The sequence below is a fragment of the Antechinus flavipes genome, chromosome 6 (assembly GCF_016432865.1).
Source record: "Antechinus flavipes isolate AdamAnt ecotype Samford, QLD, Australia chromosome 6, AdamAnt_v2, whole genome shotgun sequence".
Taxonomy (NCBI): Eukaryota; Metazoa; Chordata; class Mammalia; order Dasyuromorphia; family Dasyuridae; genus Antechinus; species Antechinus flavipes.
In genome coordinates, this window is record NC_067403.1 from 138,614,717 (window position 1) to 138,638,772 (window position 24,056).

Sequence of the window (24,056 nt, forward strand, 5' to 3'; positions counted from 1 at the left end):
AAAGGACCAAGAAATGGTTGATATGGTGTTCACTGTCCAACAACCCTAGAACTACCAAGAGCAGAAAGAGATCTGCACATAATGTTCACTAACTTGACCAAGTCCTTTGACACTGTCAATTGTGAAGGTTTATAGAATTATGACAAAAATTTGGTTGTCTGGAGAAACCTATCAATATTGTCCATCAATTTCATGATGGCATGCTTGCCCAGGTTCTGGATAATGGAAGAAGCTCTCACACTTTCCCTATCATCAATGGAATGAAGCAAAGTTATGTGCATGCTTCCATGTTTTTTTAGCATGATGCTTTCAGCAATGCTGTCAGGTGCTTTTGATGAGGATGAAGATAGCATCAAGGTCAGCTATTACACTAATGTTAAATGATTTAACTCAAAAAGACTACAAGCCAAGTCTAAAGTGGAAGGAAAGTTGGTAAAAAAAAAAAAAAATTTGTTTAAAGATGACTGTGGTTTGACAAAAATTGCTGGGAAAATTGGAAATTAATATGGCAGAAACTAGGCATTGACCCACACTTAATACTGTATACCAAGATAAGGTCAAAATGGATTCATGATCTATGAATAAAGAATGAGATTATAAATAAATCAAGAGTTCATAGGATAGTTTACCTCTTAGACCTGTGGAAGAGGAAGGAATTTATGACCAAAGCAGAACTAGAGCTCACACTCTACTGATCAAAAATAGAAAAATTTGATTATATCAAACTGAAAAGTTTTTGTACAAACAAAACTAATGCAGACAATATTAGAAGGGAAGCAATAAACTGGGAAAAATTTTTATAGTCAAAGGTTCTGATAAAGGCCTCATTTCCAAAATATATAGAGAATTGACTCTAATTAATAAGAAATCAAGCCATTCTCCAATTGATAAATGGTCAAAGGATATGAACAGGCAATTCTCAGACGAAGGAATTGAAACTATTTCTAGCCATATGAAAAGATGCTCCAAGTCATTATTAATCAGAGAAATGCAAAGTAAGACAACTCTGAGATACTATAACACACCTGTCAGATTGGCTAGAATGACAGGGAAAGATAATACGGAATGTTGGAGAGGATGTGGGAAAACAGGAACACTAATACATTATTAGTGGAAGTGTGAACAGATCTAGCCATTCTGGACAGCAATTTGGAACTATGCTCAAAAAGCTATCAAACTGTGCATATCCTTTGATCTAGCAGTGTTACTACTGGGCTTATATCCCAAAGAGATTTTAAAGAAGGGAAAGGGACCTGTACGTGCAAGAATGTTTGTGGCAACCTTCTTTGTAGTGGCCAGAAACTGGAAACTGAGTGGATGCCCATCAATTGGAGAATGGCTGAATAAATTGTGGTATATGAATATTATGGAATATTACTGTTCGGTAAGAAATGACCAGCAGGTACCTGATCTAAAATTATATTATAAAGCAGCAGTCACCAAAACCATTTGGTATTGGCTAAGAAATAGATTAGTGGATCAGTGGAAAAGGCTAGGTTCACAAGACAGAATAGTCAACTATAGCAATCTAGTGTTTGACAAACCCAAAGACCCTAACTTCTGGGAAAAGAATTCATTATTTGATAAAAACTGCTGGGATAATTGGAAATTAGTATGGCAGAAATTAGGCATGGACCCACACTTAACACCATATACCAAGATAAGATCAAAATGGGTCCGTGACCTAGGCATAAAGAACGAGATTATAAATAAATTAGAGGAACATAGAATAGTTTATCTCTCAGACTTGTGGAGGAGAAAGAAATTTGTGACCCAAGATGAACTAGAGACCATTACTGATCACAAAATAGAAAATTTTGATTACATCAAATTAAAAAGCCTTTGTACAAATAAAACTAATGCAAACAAGATTAGAAGGGAAGCAACAAACTGGGAAAACATCTTCACAGTTAAAGGTTCTGATAAAGGCCTCATTTCCAAAATATATAGAGAACTGACTCAAATTTATAAGAAATCAAGCCATTCTCCAATTGATAAATGGTCAAAGGATATGAACAGACAATTTTCAGAGGATGAAATTGAAACTATTACCACTCATATGAAAGAGTGTTCCAAATCATTATTGATCAGAGAAATGCAAATTAAGACAACTCTGAGATACCACTACACACCTGTCAGATTGGCTAAGATGACAGGAAAAAATAATGATGAATGTTGGAGGGGATGCGGGAAAACTGGGACACTAATGCATTGTTGGTGGAGCTGTGAACGAATCCAACCATTCTGGAGAGCAATCTGGAATTATGCCCAAAAAATTATCAAATTGTGCATACCCTTTGATCCAGCAGTGTTTCTATTGGGCTTATATCCCAAAGAAATACTAAAGAAGGGAAAGGGACCTGTATGTGCCAAAATGTTTGTAGCAGCCCTGTTTGTAGTGGCTAGAAACGGGAAAATGAATGGATGCCCATCAATTGGAGAATGGCTGGGTAAATTGTGGTATATGAATGTTATGGAATATTATTGTTCTGTAAGAAATGACCAGCAGGATGAATACAGAGAGGACTGGCGAAACTTACATGAACTGATGCTAAGTGAAATGAGCAGAACCAGGAGATCATTATACACTTCGACAACGATATTGTATGAGGACATATTTTGATGGAAGTGGATTTCTTTGACAAAGAAACCTGAGTTTCAATTGATAAACAATGGACAAAAGCAGCTACACCCAAAGAAAGAACACTGGGAAACGAATGTGAACTATCTGCATTTTTGTTTTTCTTCCCGGGTTATTTATACCTTCTGAATCCAATTCTCCCTATGCAACAAGAGAACTGTTCGATTCTGCAAATATATATTGTATCTAGGATATACTGCAACATATCCAACAAATAAAGGACTGCTTGCCATCTAGGGGAGGGGGTGGAGGGAGGGAGGGAAAAAAGAATCGGAACAGAAACGAGTGTCAATATAAAGTAATTATTAAATAAAAATTAAAAAAAAAAATGACCAGCAGGATGATTTCAGAAAGACCTAGAGAGACTTATATAAACTGATGCTGAGTGAAATGAGCAGGACCAGAAGATCATCATATACTTCAACAACAATACTATATGATGATCAATTCTAATGGACATGGCTCTCTTCAACAATGGGATGAACCAAATCAGTTCCAATAGAGCAGTAATGAACTGAACCAGCTACACCCAGGGAAAGAACTCTGGGAAATGACTATGAACCACTATATAGAATTCCCAATCCCTCTATTTTTGTCTGCTTGCATTTTTGATTTCCTTCACAGGCTAACTGTATATTATTTCAAAGTCTGACTTTTTATACAGCAAAATAACTGTTGGGACATTTATACATATATTGTATTCAACTTATACTTTAACATATTTAACATGTATTGGTCAACCTGCCATTTGGGGGAAGGAGGGAAAAAGTTGGAACAAAAGGATATGCAATTGTCAATGCTGAAAAATTACCTATGCATATATCTTATAAATAAAAAGCTATAATTTAAAAAAAAAAAAAAAAGGACAAACAAGAACAATGTAAATGGTAACATTTAAGGTAGGCCTTGAATAAATCTAAGGATTCCAAGAGATGGGGTTGAGAGCAGAGGGAGTATTTCAGGCCTAAGAGGGATAACCTGTATAAAGACAGTATGTACAAAAAAAGAGATGTTGAATAAACCATTTCGAATGTTCAAATAAATAAATAAATGCCTTCATTTAACACACACAAAAAAATAAAAACAAATTCATACACACACAAAAAAAGATGATTGTGTACTCAATGTAACTTCTGAAGCTAAGATGCAACAAAGTATTGATCAATTCTCTGCTTTTGGCTTAGTAATTAAAACCAAGAAAAGTCAGCATCACATTGTCCATATATAGAATCATCTTGTTACAGCAAATGAAGAAATTTTGAATAGTGTGATAAGTTCACTCACCTTGGCAACGTATTTTCCAGGGATGTATATATTGAAAATAAAATTGATGCATACATTGCCAGAGCTAGCTCAATGTTTGGAAGCCTCCAAAGGAAAGTGTGAGATAGAAAAAGTATGAAACTAATTACCAAATTTAAGGTCTACAGAGCCACTGTGCTAACTTTACTGTTGTATGACTGTGAAACCTGGACAGTCTACCAGTGCCATGCCAGTAGTTCTATTTGAATTGTCTTAGGAATATTCTGAAAATCACCTAGCAGGATAAAGTACTAGACACTGAGGTTCCTTCTTGAACTAAACTGCCAAGCATTCAAATTGTATTGCAAATGAACACAACTCTAATAGGTTGTTCACATTGTTCAAATGCCAGCCTAAAAAAACTATTTTATAGAGAACTCCCATAAGGTAAAAAACCTATTTTATAGAGAATTCCCACAAGGCAAAAGCTCACATGGTGGTCAGAAAAAGTAATATAAAGAACACTTTCAATGTCTCTCTGAAGAACTGGGGAACTGCTGGCTAAGAACCACCTAGCTTAGTATAATCAAAGGCACTGTGATCTGTGAGCAAAGAAGAATTGAAGATGTCGCTCAAAAGAAATTTTTAGACAATCTACCTCAAATGTTCACATGGACTATGTGTGCCCAAACTATAGTAAAGCATTACAACCTACTATTGGTCTGAGTCATAGAGGAACACAACTTCACTCTTAACACACTTACATCATTTTGGTCCTCTTTGAAAACAAAAGATACCAACCAACCAACTATACTTTATACCATATAATACATATAACTATAGAGCAAATAGATACATGGGCATTTAAGGATAGGGTGGGCGTAGGGAGAGATCCAAAACAGCTGTATGCAGGCAATAGTGCTTAAGCAGATCAATGAAGAAGGCCAGGGACAGTCAAGAGCAGAGATGAGGAAGGAGGGCATCTAGGTAAAGGGGAAAAAATGGAAGATGGACTATTGTATGTGAGTATGCAAGAAAGCCAGTTTTTAAGCTGAATGCACAGTACAGGGAAAGTCATTCTTAACAAAGCCAGAAAAGTAGGTTGGGACCAGATTGTTAAGGGGTTCATTCTGTAGACTGAATATAGACTTTATTTTTAAGTAATAATCGAAGAAAAAAATAGATATACTCACTTCAGCACATGCTTTTAAACAGGTCTTCTTAAAACCCAGCAGTTCCAAAACTTCCTTCTTTGATGTATCTGCTTCATATGTTTTCTGTATTATGTATCTTAAAGTAACAGAAAGTCCTGCTCGACAGAAATTGTCTGCTTTCTTCACTATCACAGGTAAAGAGCAGCTCTGGACTATTACTGGCAGCCCCTGCCTTGTGGTGATCTGAACTTCCAGATCCTGGGGAAGTACACTTTGTAAAAGAGCAATATCTGCACTCTCTTTACTGGAGACTAAAAAAACTCTGAATTCTTTGCAGTCGCAATAAGACAACAGAAACAAGGTTACAGATGTATGCAGGGGGAAGATAAAATTTTCCATCTGATGAGAAAATTCCAAATATAAGTATTCTTCTCCAAAGTTTTTCCCATTGCCTTTCATTTTTCTTCCTGAACTAGATCATCTGAAAAGGAAATTAAAGAGTAGTGAGCATCAGGACACAAAAATGTAGGGGTAAAAATATGGATTTTTTTTTTTTAAAGCTTACTCCAAAAACAGATGGGAAGGAAATAATGAACAGGCTTTTTCTATTATTCTGCTAAGGCCCAGATCTCCACATCATGCTCAAATAATCCCTCCCTTTCCCTAGTTCCCCTTATATGCTGCCTTCTCCTATTAGAATGTAAGAACAGCAGGATAGGAGAGGTTAAAATGGTGAAGTCAAGTCATTATTTTTGCCCAGTTTTTCTTACATACCCTTCTATAACAACTTTAAAAGAGCTTATCAAATCAAACTGGGTGGGAAAGCCAACAAAAGTCAGACATTTTTCCAGTCCACAGCAACTTAAAAAGATAGATAAAGAGGTCTGAGTATATATATACTAGGAGTAGGGACTGGCTGGGAGATCAGCCTGGTGGTTGTGGCACTGGCTGTACAAGAATAACAAGAGCAGCATTCAAGGACAGTAAAGAGATTAAATGCATGGTTAAGAAGAGATCTCAAAAGTCCCTTTACTAGCAATGAAAACAGGATCAGTGACATTTGGCGGCTCTCTTGCCCATTACTCAGTTCTGAGTTGTAATTCCAAGGTGGAAAAGAATAGTCGCAGTCACAGAGGGACAGAGGCCCTTCTGTGTAAGGACCAGAGCACAAACCAGGAATAAAATGAACAGTGACTATACCACTCTACAAGTCACACCACTTTGGAAGCACCAAAACCCTACAGGTTTTCAGACTATAGAAGCTCAGGTCCATGATTTCCCCCTCCAGAGATGAACAGAACACAACTCAAACATAAAATTCAGTCAAGAAAAAGTTTGGAAAGTGAGTAAATAGAGAACCTGACCATAAAAAACTATAATGACAAGGAAGTTCAAGACACATACTCAGAAGACATATATATATATATATATATATATATATGAAAACATCTTCAAGCAAAGCCTCAAAGATAAAAAAAAAAAATGAATTTTAAACACAAATCCATATATGTATGTATAACAAAGAGTAGTAGAGGAAAAAATTGGAATTAAGAAATGAGAGTAATTCAAGAAAATTATGAAAAGAGAATTGATAACTTGTTAAAAGAAGCACCAAAAACTGAAGAAAATAATATTTTAAAAATTTGAAATGGTCACATGGAAGTTAATGATTCCATGAGATATCTAGAAATAATAAAGCAAAGTCAAAAGGCTAAAAAAAATAGCAAATAAAAGATTGCTTGCTTGCATTTACATTCCTACTGCTGAGAATAGTGCCTGGTACATAATAAATGCTTTATCTGTCCATCAAAAGTCAGACATTTTTCCAGTCCACAGCAACTTAAAAAGATAGATAAAGAGGTCTGAGTATATATACTAGGAGTAGGGACTGGCTGGGAGATCAGCCTGGTGGTTGTGGCACTGGCTGTACAAGAATAACAAGAGCAGCATTCAAGGACATTCATCCATCCAAGCTGTGGCAAAAAGTAGGTAAAAGATACTATAGTTTCTTGACTTCTTTCACTCCAAAAGTTGAAATTTAGATAAAAATGGGAGCAAAGGAAAGAATTTCTCCTAGATGTGTCCTGGCATACCTCTTAAAGTGAGTTTTGATTAGCATTTTCCAAAGGAAACAATGGAAAAGATAAAAGGATGAGATAGTGGAAAGCTACCTATAAACACATCAATTACAAATTAAAGAATCATCTTAGACAGGCCATGGGAAATTCAACATTCTTTTGTCAATAATGGCATTCTTCAGAAGTGTCCTTATATTACTCTTGCTATGACCTTATAAATTCTGAGATGAGAATTCATTTTTATTATAGCACTTATGAAGAGTAAGCTAGTCACTGTGAATATTACCCTCATTATGCAAATGAGAACTAAGTAGAATGGAATTTAAAGTAAATTGTCTGAACATCCAATAAGTTTCCATTTCGCATAAGAGCCTTCCATTAAGCCATGCTGCACTACTGCATAAGGACTTCTCTAAAGCAAATAATATTTGAAGTCTGCTGGACTTTTGATTATTAAACATGTGTAATACCCAAAAGGCAAAGATTCAAACTTTTCACAGCTGAATGTATGCATTCATGAATACATGTAACTTATTTTTTAAAAAGCCATAAACCCATTAATCATCATAAAATAGCATCAATGTCAATTAAAGATCATTCCAGTATACATCTTTTAATACTGTGGTCAGAAGTTATCAATTTATATTTAATTCATATACATCTTGAACCCTGAAATTGAGGATTGCTGAATTCTACTTTATAAAATTCCCCTGGGAGCTAATTGATAAATTCCTCTGGGAGTTAAATTTACACACACACACACACACACACACACACACACACACACCCCACTGTTCACTATAAGCAACTACTTAATGATGGTAGTACGTTTAACTTTGGTAAAAAAAAAAAATTTACAGTGGCACTAAAATTTCTGATACTCCATTCATGATTCATCTCTGATGGTCAACTAATCTTAGACTCCTAACTTTTAATGGATGAATTATTTTTAATTGCTGTCTTTTTACCACCATTTTTAAATTTTAAAATTTTACCACCCTTTAAACCTACATGCCATGGTTAAACTCCCCATTCCCACTCAAGTTCTTCCTTCTACACTGTTGATCACCTTTCTTTGTTTCTTGGTTTCTATGACTTTCCCTGATGATATTTGAATATTTCCTCATTGGTTCTTCTTTTTCCTTCTGCCCTCTAAATGTGGTATCCTTCATGGTTGCCCTCTTTTATCAATATAAACTCTTTGGGAAGTCACCTGTTCCCAAATTCAGTCAAGTGACTCATCTCTCATAAGATTAACTTCTTGCTCAATATTTTCATACTATTGCCCCACCAGTTCTTCATAACTCACCCAGTGAAAAACTGAATACCTCACCTTCCCCTTTAAATATAGTCCTCTTTCTCCATTTCTCTATTTCTGTCAGCCATGTTTATATAACTTTGAAGTTACCTCAAACCCATCAAATATCACACATTTGCCAAGTCCTTTCACTTTGGCCTCCAAGATATCTCTTGCATTTGGCTTCTTTACTCAAATTGCCTCTACCCTAATTCAGGTTCTCAATCTCCTGCTACCTGCTTCTACACTGTGCTTATTGATATTATCTCATTTGATCCTCACACTAACTCTGACAATCTCTCTTTATCCATATGTAAAATGATCAGTCATATATCCAGGCCCTCATTAGAACAAGCCCATTTCTCATTATAATATTTATTTTCTCATTAATCAATAGGTGCCAGGAACACTATTCTTCTGCAGGTATATGTGTCAAAAGGTTTTTAGTATATAAGAGAAAACCAAATGACATCTTTTTATTATTTGCTAACCAAAATTAATAAAAAATTATTATATAGGAACTATATCTCCTGAACTTTTTATATGTCCCAATATTTTCTTTGAAATCTAAAACAGTAAATTTTAATTTGAAATTTTCATATAAAATGTGTTTAGTTACCCTCGCCCAGTAACTTAACACAAATTGGAATTTTGCAGGTTTAAGTTTGGTAGCTTTTTATTTTAGAGTCTTCTAAGTGTCTCTCTCTCTCTTTTTTTTTTTGGTGGTTTAAATTTACAAAATTAGCTATCCCTTCATTGTTATGCCCTAAATAAAATTATTATGGCCACTCCCCCCTTCCTTGCCATTAGGAGAACTGAGTCAGGAAAAACCTTGAAACTCTGGCCACTTTATATAACATAGTGTCAATAAAAATTCCAGATGTCTTAGCTGAATCCTTGTTGGGATAATACCCCTTCTGTTTGAGTGTTACCCCTTACCTCGATGTCTCCAACCCTCAACCTTCTAATCTTGATCCTTATCCTATCAGGATTAAGTTATGGTCCTTTCCTGGAATTTTGGCCTGTCCAATTGTGCGACCACCCTCCCCCAATTTGCCTTTTAAGACTGTATACCCAATTTGTGTATCCTGTTTAGCCAAAACCCTTTGAAATGTCCCTGCCTCAGTTCCTCAGGGCCAAATGACTTTTGGATATGAGTTCCATTCGGCTGGCTAGTCTAAAACTTTCCAAATTAAAAGATTAAAAACCAAATCTCTGTCTTGCTTCAGTTTCTCTGGCATTACAAATACTAGAGAGGTGATCCTTTTTTAGGTTTGGGTCAGACTGGGCAAAGTTTATTCGGAGATCTTTCAATTCTCAGACTGTGATTCTAGTCAATATTTTGATAGTACATTGCTGACAGAATTCCTCAGTACATAAGTTTTCACACCTGTTTAGTTATATGCTTATACACAAAAATGAACTTGATTTTATATACTATATGTATTTTGAAAAACATTTCAATATTAATATAAATCAATTTTTTCTTTTTTTTATTTTTTCAAATAAATCAGGGCATCTTGCCAGCTATTGAAAATAATTTTGAGGTAATAGATAACGAACATGGAATAGGTCTATTAACTAGCATTTATTAAGTACCTATTATTAAAAAAAAAAAAAAAGAAGAAGAAGAAGACGACATACCAAACAGTTCCTGCTCTATGGAAATTAGAGCTCACAGGGTCAGAAGTCAGGAAAACCTATGTTCAGATCTATTATCTGTGGGACTCTTGTCCCATTAGCTTCAGTTTCTACATCAGTAAAATAAATATAAATTATGCCAACCAAGAGGCTGAATGGGGGGGAGGGGGAAGCTTTATATGAAAACAATGTAATATAGCTTCTAGGGTAGACAGCAATGATTTTGAGGTCCCCTAATTTTAGTGTGTGTGGGGTGTTTCTGTGCTAACAATAAATCACTACTCCCAAATCTTCTGGTTTTGGAGTCTAGCTCAGGGACTTCCCCTACTCCCAATATAAGAACAACAATCAGACTGATTCTGACTAGACTACTCCTCAATTCACTGCCTCTGGCCTCAGGAGAGTCCTAAGACCAAACTCCTGAGACAACAGTGATAATCTGTTGGTCAGTGAGAACCAAATTTCTGAGACCCCTCGCAGGCCCTGGCCCTACCTCTGGGTCTGCAAAAACTTCTCAACTAATGATTTGGTATACCAAATATATCAATAATTAATAGCCATATCCGTAAATGCATATATTAACAGAACTTTCACTCTGTCTCTCTGTCTCTTTCTCTCACACATACACACACAGGCACATGGACACATAAGCATACATTTAGCCATTCCCAAAGAGATAATTGGTCAAATAATATGAACAGATCTCATTTACAAACTATTAACAATCATGTAAAGGAATACTCCTGATTAATAATAAGAGAAATCAAATCAAATCAAAACAACCCCAAGATCTATTTATATATTCCTGGGGAGATAAGGAACAGTCTGCAGCTGGGAAGAAAGTGTGTGAGGTTATTTTGAGTTTTACACCCATTTGCTGCAGGACTCTATTAAAAATTTTAATTGCTTCACTCATTCTGAGTTTGTTCATTTACTGTGCCCTGATTGGGGTTTAAAATTTTGTTTCCAACAATCAGTACGTTGTTGATAGGATTGTTTATCAACAGAACTACTTTGGAAAACATTCTGGAATTATACAAATAAAGTGACTACCCTGTAATCACGAGATTCTATTACTAGATATATATTAAGAGGGGGAAATACACTTGATATAAAATAAAAGTTGCAATTTTTAAATGGTTCCTACATCACAGTTATGAGGAGCAAGTGACATAATATGTAAAGCTATTTTGTCCCATAAGTATTTGATAAGTGCATTATGACTATTATGTTTTGAAATCTTGTAATTTTATAATTGTAGTTTTAATAGAGCACCAAAAAACAGCAGATAATACAGTCAAGGACTCTTTCTTTGGAAAATGATTAGAAAGTGATGAAAATTATCCATATGAATTTTCTTCTCAGAGATGTTCCAAATTTCACTTATTTAATGGTATTTCTACTTTGTTGTTGTTTTTTTCTTAAAATAAACATTTATCCGGGCTATTGGAATAGAACAATCTTTGGGCCAAACATGGATGCAAGAACTAAAATGTTCTTTCAGAGCAACACTCCAAGGTGATATAAAAGCCTTGGCATTTTATCAACATACCCAACATTAGTTTCTTGATTATTCAGGGAGATATTCGGCTTTCATCTTCTTTGTTCACATGTAATTCAATAATCATTTATTCAGGGATCTACTGGGGACTAATCTGCATCAAGACAATTTGTATTTAAGCCTGGTCTCAAACATCTTTCTTTGATGATGATCTCAAACATCTTTGGACCTGAGCAAGTTGCTTATTTCTCAGTGGCTTAAGCAACTTCTAAAGACTATGTATTCCTAGTAAACAGTAGCCAGGTCTGCAAGTTTCTTCACCAGGATTTAGTTTCCCTGATGAAATTATACATCTTGACAAAAATAAAAGTATGCCAGGCACCATATCAAATATTATGAGAGACATTCTTGTCTATCCAACAACTTATTCTCATCATGTTCACTATTCCCTCTGCCAGAAACATCTAGGTCAAAAGATACTAAAATGAAAGACCATTTTAAGCCAATTAAGATAATTATTTTGCCCAAAGAAATTCTAAAGGGGGGAGAGGGAAAAAGAGAGAGAGAGAGAGAGAGAGAGAGAGAGAGAGAGAGAGAGAGAGAGAGAGAGAGAACCTACTTTGTTCTAAGCACAATACTGAACACTTTATAACAAATATTATGTCATTTGATCTTCCCAACATCCCTGAGAGCTAGGTGCTCTTATTATTTAATAGTTGAGGAAATTGAGGCAAACCAAAGTTAAGTAACTTGTCCAGGGTCACACAACTAGTAGCTACCTGAGATCACATTCCTGATAGGTCCAGTGCTCTATCCATTTACCACTTGGCTGCTTTAGTCTATAAAGTTATTAAAAAAAAGCAGGCTTTTTTCTGAGCTGCATTAAAGTAGCTTACATTTACATAATCAAAAACAAAGTTTACAAAGCATTCTTCTCAGTCTTGGGGTGGAATGGCTTGTCTAGCTTCACATCTCTCCCAGAAGCCCAGTATTCTTTCTACTTTATATACATCAAGTTGTCTCAAGAATTCTGATAAGGTCTTATCCAGTTCTAATTAGGACCATTAAACCACATTCCCAAATAAAATTGAAATGATTTATGGAACCTTTGGACATACTTCTATTCTTCCCTAATTCTGGAATCATTGGCATAATTAATCTGAGTACTCAGATTTCCCCCAAGAAAGGATGAACAATAGTTCATCATTATCTATCTATTATCAATAGTTTCAGAATCATTTTTTGCTATTTTGCTACAAATAAATGTTCTCTCCATTATATTACACTGGTATATAGCTACCTGGAATTCTGTAAATAATTGGGAAAAAGAAAAATCATTAGCCATAACATAAAAAAACAAACAAACCATAAAATAATGCTGACTGATCTAGTAGAAAGAAGGCTAAATCTGAATTCAAGTCCTCAGTTTCTTGGAAAAGTTACTAAATTTCTTTTTTCCTTCTTTTTTTTGGCTGAGGCAATTGGAGTTGGATGACATGCCCAGGATCATACAGCTAGGAAGTGTTAAGAGTCTGAGACCACATTTTGTAATGCCTGAGAAACTGAGGCAAAATAGAGATTAGAGAGTTTTTAATATTTTATTTAAGAGGGAGAGATTGTGCTGGGGGGAAAATAGGATCTACGTTGCCCTCAGGGCTGAATAAGTCTCAAAATATTCAGCAGTAAATGTGTGTTTTCAAAGAAATATATGTGGCTCTAAGCTAGGGGTAAACAAAGGTCCAAGGGGGAGTGGAGCCAAACTCTAATGAGCGGGAATCTCTAAAAAGGGACCATCAATCAGGTTCTGACAGGTTGGGGGGTAGGTCCATAAATTCTTGATAACTTAGTGAAGAGGGGACCCCAAAATGCTAAAAATCCTTAAAGGAGAAAATCTCCTTCAACTCTGCCTCAGTGAGGCCCGAGGGACAGTTTCATCTGGGTTATCTGGGTGGAGTCCAGAAACTCACTGAAATCAATTCAAATTCCATCTCAAGCTAAAACCCAGCCATGAGGCAACTTGGGACTTCACCCACCAGTTCCCTTCAGCTAAAGCTCCCATTATAAAAGAGCCAAACTAAAACTCTTTCCTTGCAGAAGTTCCAAACATGCCAGGCTCCATGCTTGGGATTCCTAGGAGCCTCTGCCCACTGGAATATTATTTTCCAGTGTTATCCACTCTTTAGCCTCACCTATTTCCCTAACCAGACTTCATGCCTCTCTGTCAGGATTTCTAATCTTACTTCCAATCCCCATAATAAACCTTTTTTATCAATCTAGGTTTTCGGGTCTGTATATTCTTTTATAGAGAATCTCTATGCTGCCAAAAGGGAGTTCCCAAAACTCCCTCTCCTTGTCCCGAATCCCAAGGGGTGCAGGGGAGCCAAACCTCTCCATAGGTTCCCTGAATCCTGAACCTGCCACTAGACCTTATCATTTAACTCTCTGACCACCAGAAATCCTAATCTCATTTTGGTTTCCCAAATCTTAACCTTATCATCAGGAGGAGTTAGGAGCCAGGAAGTCTAAACTAAGAGATAGAGGATACCAATTAGGTATCTGAGATAGGACATCTGGAGTTTTATGACTCTTTTGGAATGTCAGAGTGGCCAGCTACAAGCCTAATTATCTCAGTCCTAATGGTCAGAAAAAAGGGGTTGTAACCAGGAGGATTAAGGCAGAACAATCCAAGGAACTGAGGCAGGACAATTAGAGAAACTGAGGCAGGAGAATTAGCGAAACCGAGTCAGAACAATAAAAGGGAACTATCATACAACAATTTAAATTCAGGTCCTCCTGACTTTAGGGTTGGTGCTCTATCCACTGCACAACTTGCTCCAAGTTACTAAATTTCTATGGGTTTGTTTCCTCATTCACAAAAGGAGAATTGTTCAAGGATAATCTTTTAAGGTACAATGGCTAGAATGTCATTAAATTCCATGATATAGCTCAGGAAGTTTATATAGAGCAATTCAGAGGTACTTGATAAGGAATTATATAAATTGAAGTTCAATTCTAAAGGCCAAGTCATGGATAAAAAGCTGTTAGCATTTAAACTGCTTCTTTGGAAAAAAGTTAAATTGAAATGAAAAATAAACCGTTTTCATGTAAACTTGATATAAAGAGAGAATCAGAAAAGGTTCTGTTGCCATGGAATCCAAATCCTCAGAGGTATTCCTGAGCTCATAATTAACAGGGATCCAGAGGGTGGATATTGACATCCTTAAGGCATTTCAGCAAGGCCTGAATATGGCAGTCTACCACTTCAATCTAATTACTGAAGCTAGTATCCCAGCAGAGAACTTCTTAGACTACCTTTAATTTCTAAGTACAACAACGAGTTCCATCTAAAAATAATTAAATAAAATAGTTAACTTCTTATTCTGTGTACAAATTATAAAACAGGGAGGAGCACTGGATCGAAAGAATCAGGAAGAATAATCCTTGGAACTTGACATGATTGACACTACCCACCTGAATCTGCTAGCTTTTTATGTTACAATAAAACACTGCCCTTTGGCTATTTGAAAGCTCATTGTTGATTATTTCAAGTCACAAAGGACATAAAAGTTATAAGGAAAAAGCTTAAATAGAACACTGAAAAAGTATTTTTTAATAATTTTTTTTAAAAAAGCAGACTAATATAAACACAAGCAACCAAAAATAACATCAATAATTATTTAGCTGAATTTCTTATTCACATTGACCTCTTTAATTAATACTTTAAAACATAACTAAAATAGGAAAGTGCCTATTCAGTTAAAGATAATTCTCTGAGACATTATTATGACTTCCCTATCAAGGATTAAAAACAAAAACAAAAAAAACCCAGGCTGTCTTAATAGCAAATTTATTTATAAGGCAAATTATAAGTAGCTTATTTCTGTCATGGCATAAACTTTCAAAATAGCCTAAAAAAATTGAACTACCCAATTGTTGGAAACCTTACAAAGTGCTAATTTAGCATGTTATTTAGCAAATCCTCTAGCTCACTAATGTATTTAAGTACTCATTAGAGTTCACACGTTTGGGAGATTTCAGGGTTTAGTATAAGATATCCAAATTCACACCTCCCTTAATCCCTGCCTCCAGAAGGAGGAGTCAACCTTTGGGAGATCATATATAAAAAGGCTCTTAGCTTCAGGGTAGTTAGTTCCCCAGGGTTGGAGAGGAGCACTCTGGGACAGACACAGAGCATTTTGGGAGAGTGAGAGAAGCCCTCTCTCAGAGGCAAGACAGATTCACCTTTGTGCTGGATGGAGGTTGAAGAAAGCAGAGGCAGAAGCAAAGAACAAAGCTGCAAGAGCTCTTAGAATCAAGGAGAGAGAGAGGTCTCTAAGAAAACTAACCGGGTTATATTGGAGACAATAAAAAATCAGAACTTTTAGCACCTGGCTGCATTTGGGTGATTATTTACTTTTAACTGATACTAAGGCTGCCTCCAGAAAACCTCCCCGAGAAACCTGTTCCCAGAGAGAACCATTATTATTTTAAAGAAGAAGATCACCACACCCAATAAATGACAAGGCTTGTACTTTTAAATTGTTATTTGCATTTTTCCACAGGAATGTTAATTCTTTCTAACTATAAAATAATGACAAAGTTTTTCAAATCAATCTACTCAAAATTATCATTTGGCTGTATCAATTGGCTGAAATATTTGGTTAGTCTAAAATCTATGAATGTAAAAAAGGTAATTTTCTCCTATTGGTATCTGGTATGTCCTTAGCATTAGCTGGCATACTCCAGGGGACCTAGGGAACCTGTAATTCTGTGACAAGAGAGTATGGCAACAAACTCCAAGGCCACTGTATTCATACTAGAAGTCAGGGGAGAATACATGAACATTTCAATTATATTACCAGGAATCATGATTTCTTTCAATGTGATGTAAACTGTCCCCTTGATCTTGGGGGTGGGGGGAGGAAAGGTGGACCTGGGTTAGAAATCTCAAACCCCCCTGGGAAGACCCCAGCCTCTTATTCATAGGGGAAACTCCCAGAGAAGAAATCTCATTCAATTCAATAGGAGATCTTGGCCTGGGGCTTGCTCAAAGCCCTTTATTGGATTGAAAATTAGTCCCTCAAATTGCTCCCTAGCTCGGGGCAGCAAAAAAAACCAATAAAATCAAACACTGTGTGCCCAGTCTTTGCAAAATAATCCTAATAGGATTTTGCCTGCTAAAAAAAGCTGTCTTCTCAGTGTAATAAACCCACTATTGCCACAAACTTCGCCATTCAAGTTTGCAAATTCTTTCATAAAGAATCTGCAACATTGACCAGGCGATTTCTCAACCCTCATTTTTCACTTCAACAAGTGTAGGGAACTTCCCTTCAGAAAAGCTTCCTCTGTCATTGTTCTTGCTTACATGTTGTCTCCTATTAGCCTGAGCTCCTTGAAAGCATTTTTTCCCATCATTTACCATTTCTTTATGCCCCAATGCTTAGTACAGTGTTTCAATGCTTGCTACTGACTAAAACCAACTAATAATAGTCATAGAGCAGGAATTCTCTTAGTCCATGAACCTGTTTTTAAAAAATATTCTGACAAGTTATATTTCAATATAATCAGTTTCCTTTGTCTTCCTATGTTATTTTACTTCATAAATTTAAAAACTTCATTAAATTTACTTCATAAATTCATAAATTTTATCACACTGCCAAAAGGATTCATGATACTGACAAAATTGATCAAAACATCTGTCTTAAGGAGCAGTAGCTTGGGATACTGAGCCTTACTCAAGGTCACACAACCAGTGCATGTTCTAGCCAAGTCTGGCTGAGGTCTTCCCAACTTAAAGAGAATCACAGATAAATCTTAAGAGATATCCTACTCCAACCCCTTTATTTTACAGATGAGGAAACTAAAGCCCTAAGTAACAAAGGTGAGATTTAACATTAAATATCTTTAATACCAATTATATTTTCAACAAAGTGAATTTCAACTATATTTCCAGTGGTGGGTGTTATCAGATTGGTTGCTCTTCTTTGTTCTCAAGTTGCCATAAAAATGTTGAGGTCAAGGTAGAGTATCTGACTGTAGCAGTGAAGGTGAACCATCAACAAGTGAAGGTGCAAGGAGGAGGATTTGGGATGGTTCACTTCCTGACCACTTGCTTTTTTCTAACTCCCAGTTAAAATTCCAACTTCTACAAGAAATTGATCCTTCCTTTTGCTGCTTATCATAGTTGTTGAGGACAGATACTTTGGGAATGGTCAAACTTAGCAGGGGGACATTGTGCAAATCATTTCACTGCTGTGTCAGTTTTCCCAGGGTTGTTGTAACAGGGAAGTTAACTGTAAAGCACCTGGCACATACTAAGCAATATATAAATGTTACCTATTATATTATTTATTATTACTTGCCATGTGTCTCTGAGCAAGTCACTTTATCTCCGATTCAGCTTCCTCATCTGCAAAATGGGGATAAGACTACATCTATCTTCCAGGATTGCTTAGAAGGCCAAATGAGATAACTATAAAATACTTAACACAATGCTGGGCTATAAATGCTTGTTTGTTGGCGAACACACCTGTTCTCTAGCCAATTTAATATTCCAAGAATTATGTACAGAAGGAAACTTATTACTTTATCAAGAGCCCCACCACCTCGTCCCTAATTTGCATGACATTTGTACCCTAGGTAGCAGGTTGGGTTTTTTGTAGCTGTCGGTGAAAAGCATTTAAGTTGACGCCGTTTTTATGAAAGGACATACAGGCTCAGCACTGACAACAGTAAGCACTTAATAAATGCTTGTTGATGGTTGATTTCAGTAGTCCACACTGTAAGGAAAAGCAACGTTACTAAACGACCTAAAGTCTGGAATCGCTCCTGGGGTCCCTGGGACTGAGACCTGCTGGTAGGTGACCAGGGGGTAAGGGACACCCAAGCTGTCCAGGGTCACGGCCAGGGGTCCACGGAGAAAGCTCATCTCCCCTATCTCCGAACGCTCAGCCCCGGCCATAATTCACTTTTAGAAGCCTGGAGGTAAAAGCGGAGTCCCCCACTAGCTCCGAGCTTTTTTTTTTTTTCCTCAACTACTCGCAAGGCGAGGGGACATGACTTCCTGTGCTGCTCCACCTTCCTGCTCCCTGCTCCCGGCTCCCGCCCGCGTCTCCCCACCTCCGCTCCGGGAGGTCCTAGTTTGTTTCCAGACAAGCTCACCAAGGCTGAGTATCAAAATCCTCTAAAGGATTCGGTCTTCAGCGATTCATAAACCAGCGGACCGGAAGAGAGAGGGCAGGCAGGGCGCCACATACGTCACTTCCTGTAGTCGCACCGATGAAAAATTTCCCTCCCCTTTCTGTTCCTGGAACCTTAGTTTCTCTGTTTCCGGAGCCAGCCGGCATGTGTCTGGGGCCCGACTGCAGAAGCAGACGCCGGGGTGGGACGGAGAAGCGGTAGAGGGAGTAGGCCTGTGCACAAGCGCGCGCGGGCGAGTGGGGCCGGTGAGTCGGTGGGGGGAGGGCTGCAGCCCGCGAGGGTCTTTAGCGAGCACGCGGGCTAGCTCGCGCTCATAGCCGCTTCCCTTTAGCGAGGAGCCAGGGGGAGGGAGAAATAGGGAAAGGGGGCGCGGAGACAGCGGCGGCGGAGTCCGCGCCGGGAATGGGGGTGTTAGGAGCGGAGGCTAATCCTCTTCCTCGCCCCCCGCCCCCGCGGGCTACTCGGCTTTGCGCGAACCTCAGCCCCTACCAAAGCAAGTGAGCCTGTCGGTGCAGAGGCAAGAGGAGATCCGAATTCAAATACTGCAGCAGACATTTTTCCCAGCCAGGTGCCCCCTACTCTTTAGACATCAGTTTCCCCCTCTGTAAAATGAGAGATTAATACATGGTCCGCTTCTTCCACCTCCCACACAGACTCTGGTCAAATATTCTACTTCTGTCTGCCTGTTTCTCAGTAAAATGGAAACGTCATCTTTTACTAATCAAGCCACTTGAAGCTTTTTTTCTGCCTCACTTCCTACCTCTGTAAAATGGGGTTAATGATGGCACCTGACCCTGGCCAAACCATTTTATTTTTTCCCTGCCTCATTTTCCTCCTCTGTAAAATAGACATAACACTATCATTTTCCAGTTGTTAGAGTCAAATTAGGTAACTCATGAAAAGTGCTTTTACATCTTAAAGCTCTCATATTGTAAATGACAGCAACAGTGTACATGATGATGGGTAGAAGCAGCTGGGCTTTAATGGAAAGATTTCTATATTCTTAGTGGAAAGAATTCCAAAGACCTGGATTCAATTTGAACACACCCTGGCTCCTTTGCCTTATTACTCTGCCCTAGGCCAGTAATGTTCACTCATAGAACTGGGGGTAACAAAAATGTACTTGGGGATCCTGTAGGAAGAAACCCACAAATAAACACCGATATGATGGTTTAAGAGGCCAAATGATGTGATTTAGGAGAACAATTCCTGATACCAAATGTTGGAATTTGGTTATGGGAAGAATTCACAATGGCCATTCTCCTTGACAAAAGTTAGGTTTATTTAGGAGAAGAGATTATATCCAAAATGGAAGAGATACAGTAGGCACCAGGAGTAGTAAATATGAAAAAGAGTTGGGAGAGCATAAATTTCAGGGATTTTTAACAATTAATGATGGAAAAGATAAGTTACCTAGTAGAACTCACAATTTACCAAGAGAAAGGGAACACCCCATGATTTTGGAGTATCCTCTTATCTGGCAGGCTAAATAATAAAACAGATTTAGCACCTTTTTAGAGTGAATTAGCTATAAAAAGGAGAAAGACACAATCAGGCATGTTGGGTTTTGAGAGGAGAAATATGGCATGGTGAAGGAATGAGAAAGATACCATAGAGGAAATTTAACTTTAGGGGCTTGAAATAACTGATATTTCTAACTGGACATAGCAAGAAGAAGCTGCCCATGACTTTCACAGAAGGTGGGATTTAGGAGGCTAAACTGATCTCTATCAGTGCCCCTCCCTGCCTGCTCCAGGGAGCAATTCTATCAATACTTCATTCTTTTTCTGTCAACTGTCTATCTTCTACCTTACCACTTCTTAGCTTCTGAAGATGATAGCCACATAGCTTTAAAACTGACATTTACTTCAGAGATCTCTACTCCATCTTACTCAGAAGATCATCTCTTAAACATAAGGAAAGTACATTTAAGTACAATCATTTGTTTGTCCAGAAATCCTGAGGGTCTTCCCCTCTCAAATTGATTGGTTTTTTGGACTAGGTGAAAAGGGCCATTTCTTTGCTTCATTTCTTACTTTGCCTTAATAACTGAATGGGCATTGTTTTAGTCAAACTGAGACCGTAGCTTAAAAAGGTCAAGGTCTCCCTGCATCGAGGGCTTTCTTCAGTCATCCAGATCTACATTTTGCTTTTGGATCCAAATGATTATGGAGAATGAGGCTAGGAACCTATTACTGTTGGTCACTCTATGGGAGCTGGAATGATTTTCTTCCCTCCCTTTCATTTTCCCTTCCTTTTTCCTTTTCTCTCCTTCCCTTCATCTCTCCTGTGTCTAGAACCAGCTCCAGTCTTCCTGATCTACATTTTGCCACTGAACCCAGAGAACTCTGAAAGAAAAAATGAAGCTGTGACTTTGCACAGTCCTGCCTCAATTAATTCAACTCACTTGCATGCCATGGCAGCTCCTCTTTGATATCATGGTCCTCTGAAAACAAAGGACAACCAATAACAAAAACTTCATCTATGAAGAAAGTAAAGGGATTGTAGAAGACCTCTGAGCTTCATTCTGAGAATGTCACCTAGTCTTTAGGAGCTGTTTTGAGATTTTAGAAAAATAAGTTGATGGGGAATGAACATGGCTGTTCTTCATCTGTAATCTTTGAGGCTATTGACCAGAAGGAGAATATTGGACTGTTTTTTCTCTCTACTGTCAGACAGAAAGGTGATACAGATTATAGTGATAAAGGATTACTTTATGGGTATATTCATAATATAGTCATAATAGTGTAACTAATTCAGCTATGAAAGACTTAACTATTCTGACCAAGATAATGATTCAAGACAATTCCACAGAACTTATGATGAAAAATGCTATTCCCCTCCAGAGAAATAACTGATTATCTCTGAGTGCAGACTGAAGCTTATTTTTAAAATTTCTTTATTTTTCTTGCTTTTGTGTGTATATTTTCTTTTGATTTGTAGCTAATATGGAAATATATTTTCCTTAACTTCATATGTATAGTTGATATATTGCTGGCCTTCTCAAGGGTGGGTGGGATAGAAGTGGGAGGGCAGAGAATTTGGAAGACAAATTTTAAAAAATTGTTAAATTAAATTTTTTTTAATTTAATAAAAATTTAAAAACATGTTATTGGAAAATACTTACTGAAATACATAAAATACATTAAAAAATAATAATGTACCTAAATCTGTAGATTTATGTGCAAAACATTATGTTTAGAGCTGGGAATATAAAACTGAAATCTCTGCCCTCAGGGAGCTTGCATTAAGTTAGGGAGGCATGACATAAAGAAACAAGGAAATACATGATGATTTGAGCAGAAAGCTTTAGCACTGAAGAGAATCTGGGAAAAATTCCCCTAAAAATTGGTATCAGGTCTTAGGTTTGAAGACTTCTGAGAGACCTTGATATAACAGTGCTGGAAGGAAATGCTAAATTTAGAATATGTGCAAACTGGACATTTACTGACTAGGTTATCATGGGCAAGTAGTTTCAATTTTCTCTTTTGTAAAATGGATCATCTAAGATTTGTTTTTATTATCTCTTCAATTTCCATTGAGTGACTATATGATTATATGATTCCTGTGGTCTTTCACCATGAGAGTCTCATTAATTTACTGGGTCTTTGTGAGGAAAGGACTTTGTAAATGTTAATATTCTGCCCATATGTGAGCTATTATTATTCTCCTCATTCTCTGTTTTCATAATATTGTTATTCATAGAATTCTTTTGAAAGAGCACTTAAATTTGACTAGTCAAGTATCTGTAATGAAGTTTCAGCCTTTGAAAGTTCTTATCAGTCCCCTTCTCTTGACTTCAATTGTGAATCCACCTTTCTTTAGGCCTCTTTTTCTTTTCCCTGGATTATTATAGTAAGGGCCTCTTAATTGATCTTGTCTCCAGTCTATCCCTTCCCTTCCCCCAATTTTTCCTGTATTTTGCCATCTAATCTAATATATTCCTCTAATAATGTCATTTATTTTCTTAAAAAAACTCTTTGTAGTCTCGATTGTTTACCAAGCTAACTATGAATTCTTAAACCTTGAAATCAAGCCCTAAAGTTCATTAGGCACTTACCTCTGCTTTATGGTGTATGGTGTATTACCTCTTGTAGGTTCTGCTAGGTAACTTAGTCCATATCTTTCCCCTTATTTTTTTTATTTTTTTTTTTATTTTTTTCGTGTATTTCCTTTTGTGGGTTCTGCAAGGTAACTAAGTCCATATCTTTCTCCTCATTTTTTTTTTTTTAAGTCTTTAAAAAATTTTTTTAGTGATAGCTTTTTATTTTCAAAATACATGCAAAAATAATTTTCAGCATTCACCCTTGGGAAACTTTGTGTTCCAAATTTTTCTCCCTCTCTTTTCCTCATCTCTCTATATAAATCTCTGTTTAAATAGGTTAAACATGGGTAATTCTTCTGAACAGATCTCTCTTATCAGTGCCTTCTGCCTGCTTGCCTCAGGGATCAATTATATAATTTCTCTCTTGGTTCCAACACACTATTCAGGACCTTATGGGTTTCTTATAGAACAATAATATTCCATTATATTCATATGCCATAACTTATTCAGCCATTCCCCAACTGAGGGGCACCCACTCAATTTCCAGTTCCTTGCCACTGCAAAATGGGCTGCTACAAACATTTTTGCACATGTGGGTCCTTTTTCATTTTTTATGATCTCTTTGGGATACAGACCTAGTAGAGACATTGCTGGATCAAAGAGTATGCACAGTTTGATAATACTTTGGGCACAGTTTCAAATTACTCTCCAGAATGATTGAATTAGCTCTCACAATTCCATCAATAATATATTGGTGTCCCAGTTTCCTCCCCCTCCCCCCCCATCCCCTCTGATTATTTATCATTATACTTTCCTGTTGTCTTAACAAATCTGAGAGGTGTGTAGTGATACCTCAGAATTGTCTTAATTTGCATTTCTCTAGTCAATAGTGATTTAGGGCATTTTTTCTTATGATTAGAAATTGCTTTAATTTCTTTGTCTAAAAATTATCAGTTCGTATCCTTTTATTGAGGTGTGAGAATTGAGAGTTAAGAGATCCCCAGACAGCAATGGGATCCCCTTTGACCAGTCACAGGTTTTGTGAAAGAATTTGCAAACTCCAATGAATATAGGCGAGGGGTTTGTGGCAAGAATGGGTTTATTTACTCTAAGAAAACAACTTTCTTAGTGGCAAAATCCTGCTAGGATAATTCTTGCAAAGGTTTGTCAAAGATGGATTTACACTGAGAAGAATTTACTTCTCAGTGGGCTTTCCTGATAAGGATCCAAACTTCAAAACATCTCATAAAGACTAGG

The 24,056-nt window shown here is 37.0% G+C and overlaps 2 protein-coding genes and 1 long non-coding RNA gene across 4 annotated transcripts in view; 2 read left to right on the forward strand and 1 right to left on the reverse strand.

The window, feature by feature from the left end:
* Positions 1-18,805, reverse strand: part of GSTCD (glutathione S-transferase C-terminal domain containing) — a 174,518-nt gene extending 155,713 nt beyond the window's left edge. For both annotated transcript variants that reach the window (XM_051967432.1, XM_051967431.1), the window contains exons 1-2: positions 18,716-18,805; positions 5,077-5,518 (exon numbers count right to left, since the gene is read on the reverse strand). In XM_051967432.1, coding sequence (XP_051823392.1) covers positions 5,077-5,496 — 420 coding nt within the window. In that variant the 5' untranslated portion in view covers positions 5,497-5,518; positions 18,716-18,805. The remainder of the gene's footprint in view (positions 1-5,076; positions 5,519-18,715) is intronic.
* Positions 1-24,056, forward strand: part of LOC127542019 (uncharacterized) — a 236,787-nt gene that overhangs the window by 102,302 nt on the left and 110,429 nt on the right. The window lies entirely within an intron of this gene.
* Positions 18,859-24,056, forward strand: part of INTS12 (integrator complex subunit 12) — a 40,402-nt gene continuing 35,204 nt past the window's right edge. Inside the window, exon 1 of the mRNA XM_051967440.1 lies at positions 18,859-18,999. The gene's annotated coding sequence lies outside the window, so the exon portion shown is untranslated. The remainder of the gene's footprint in view (positions 19,000-24,056) is intronic.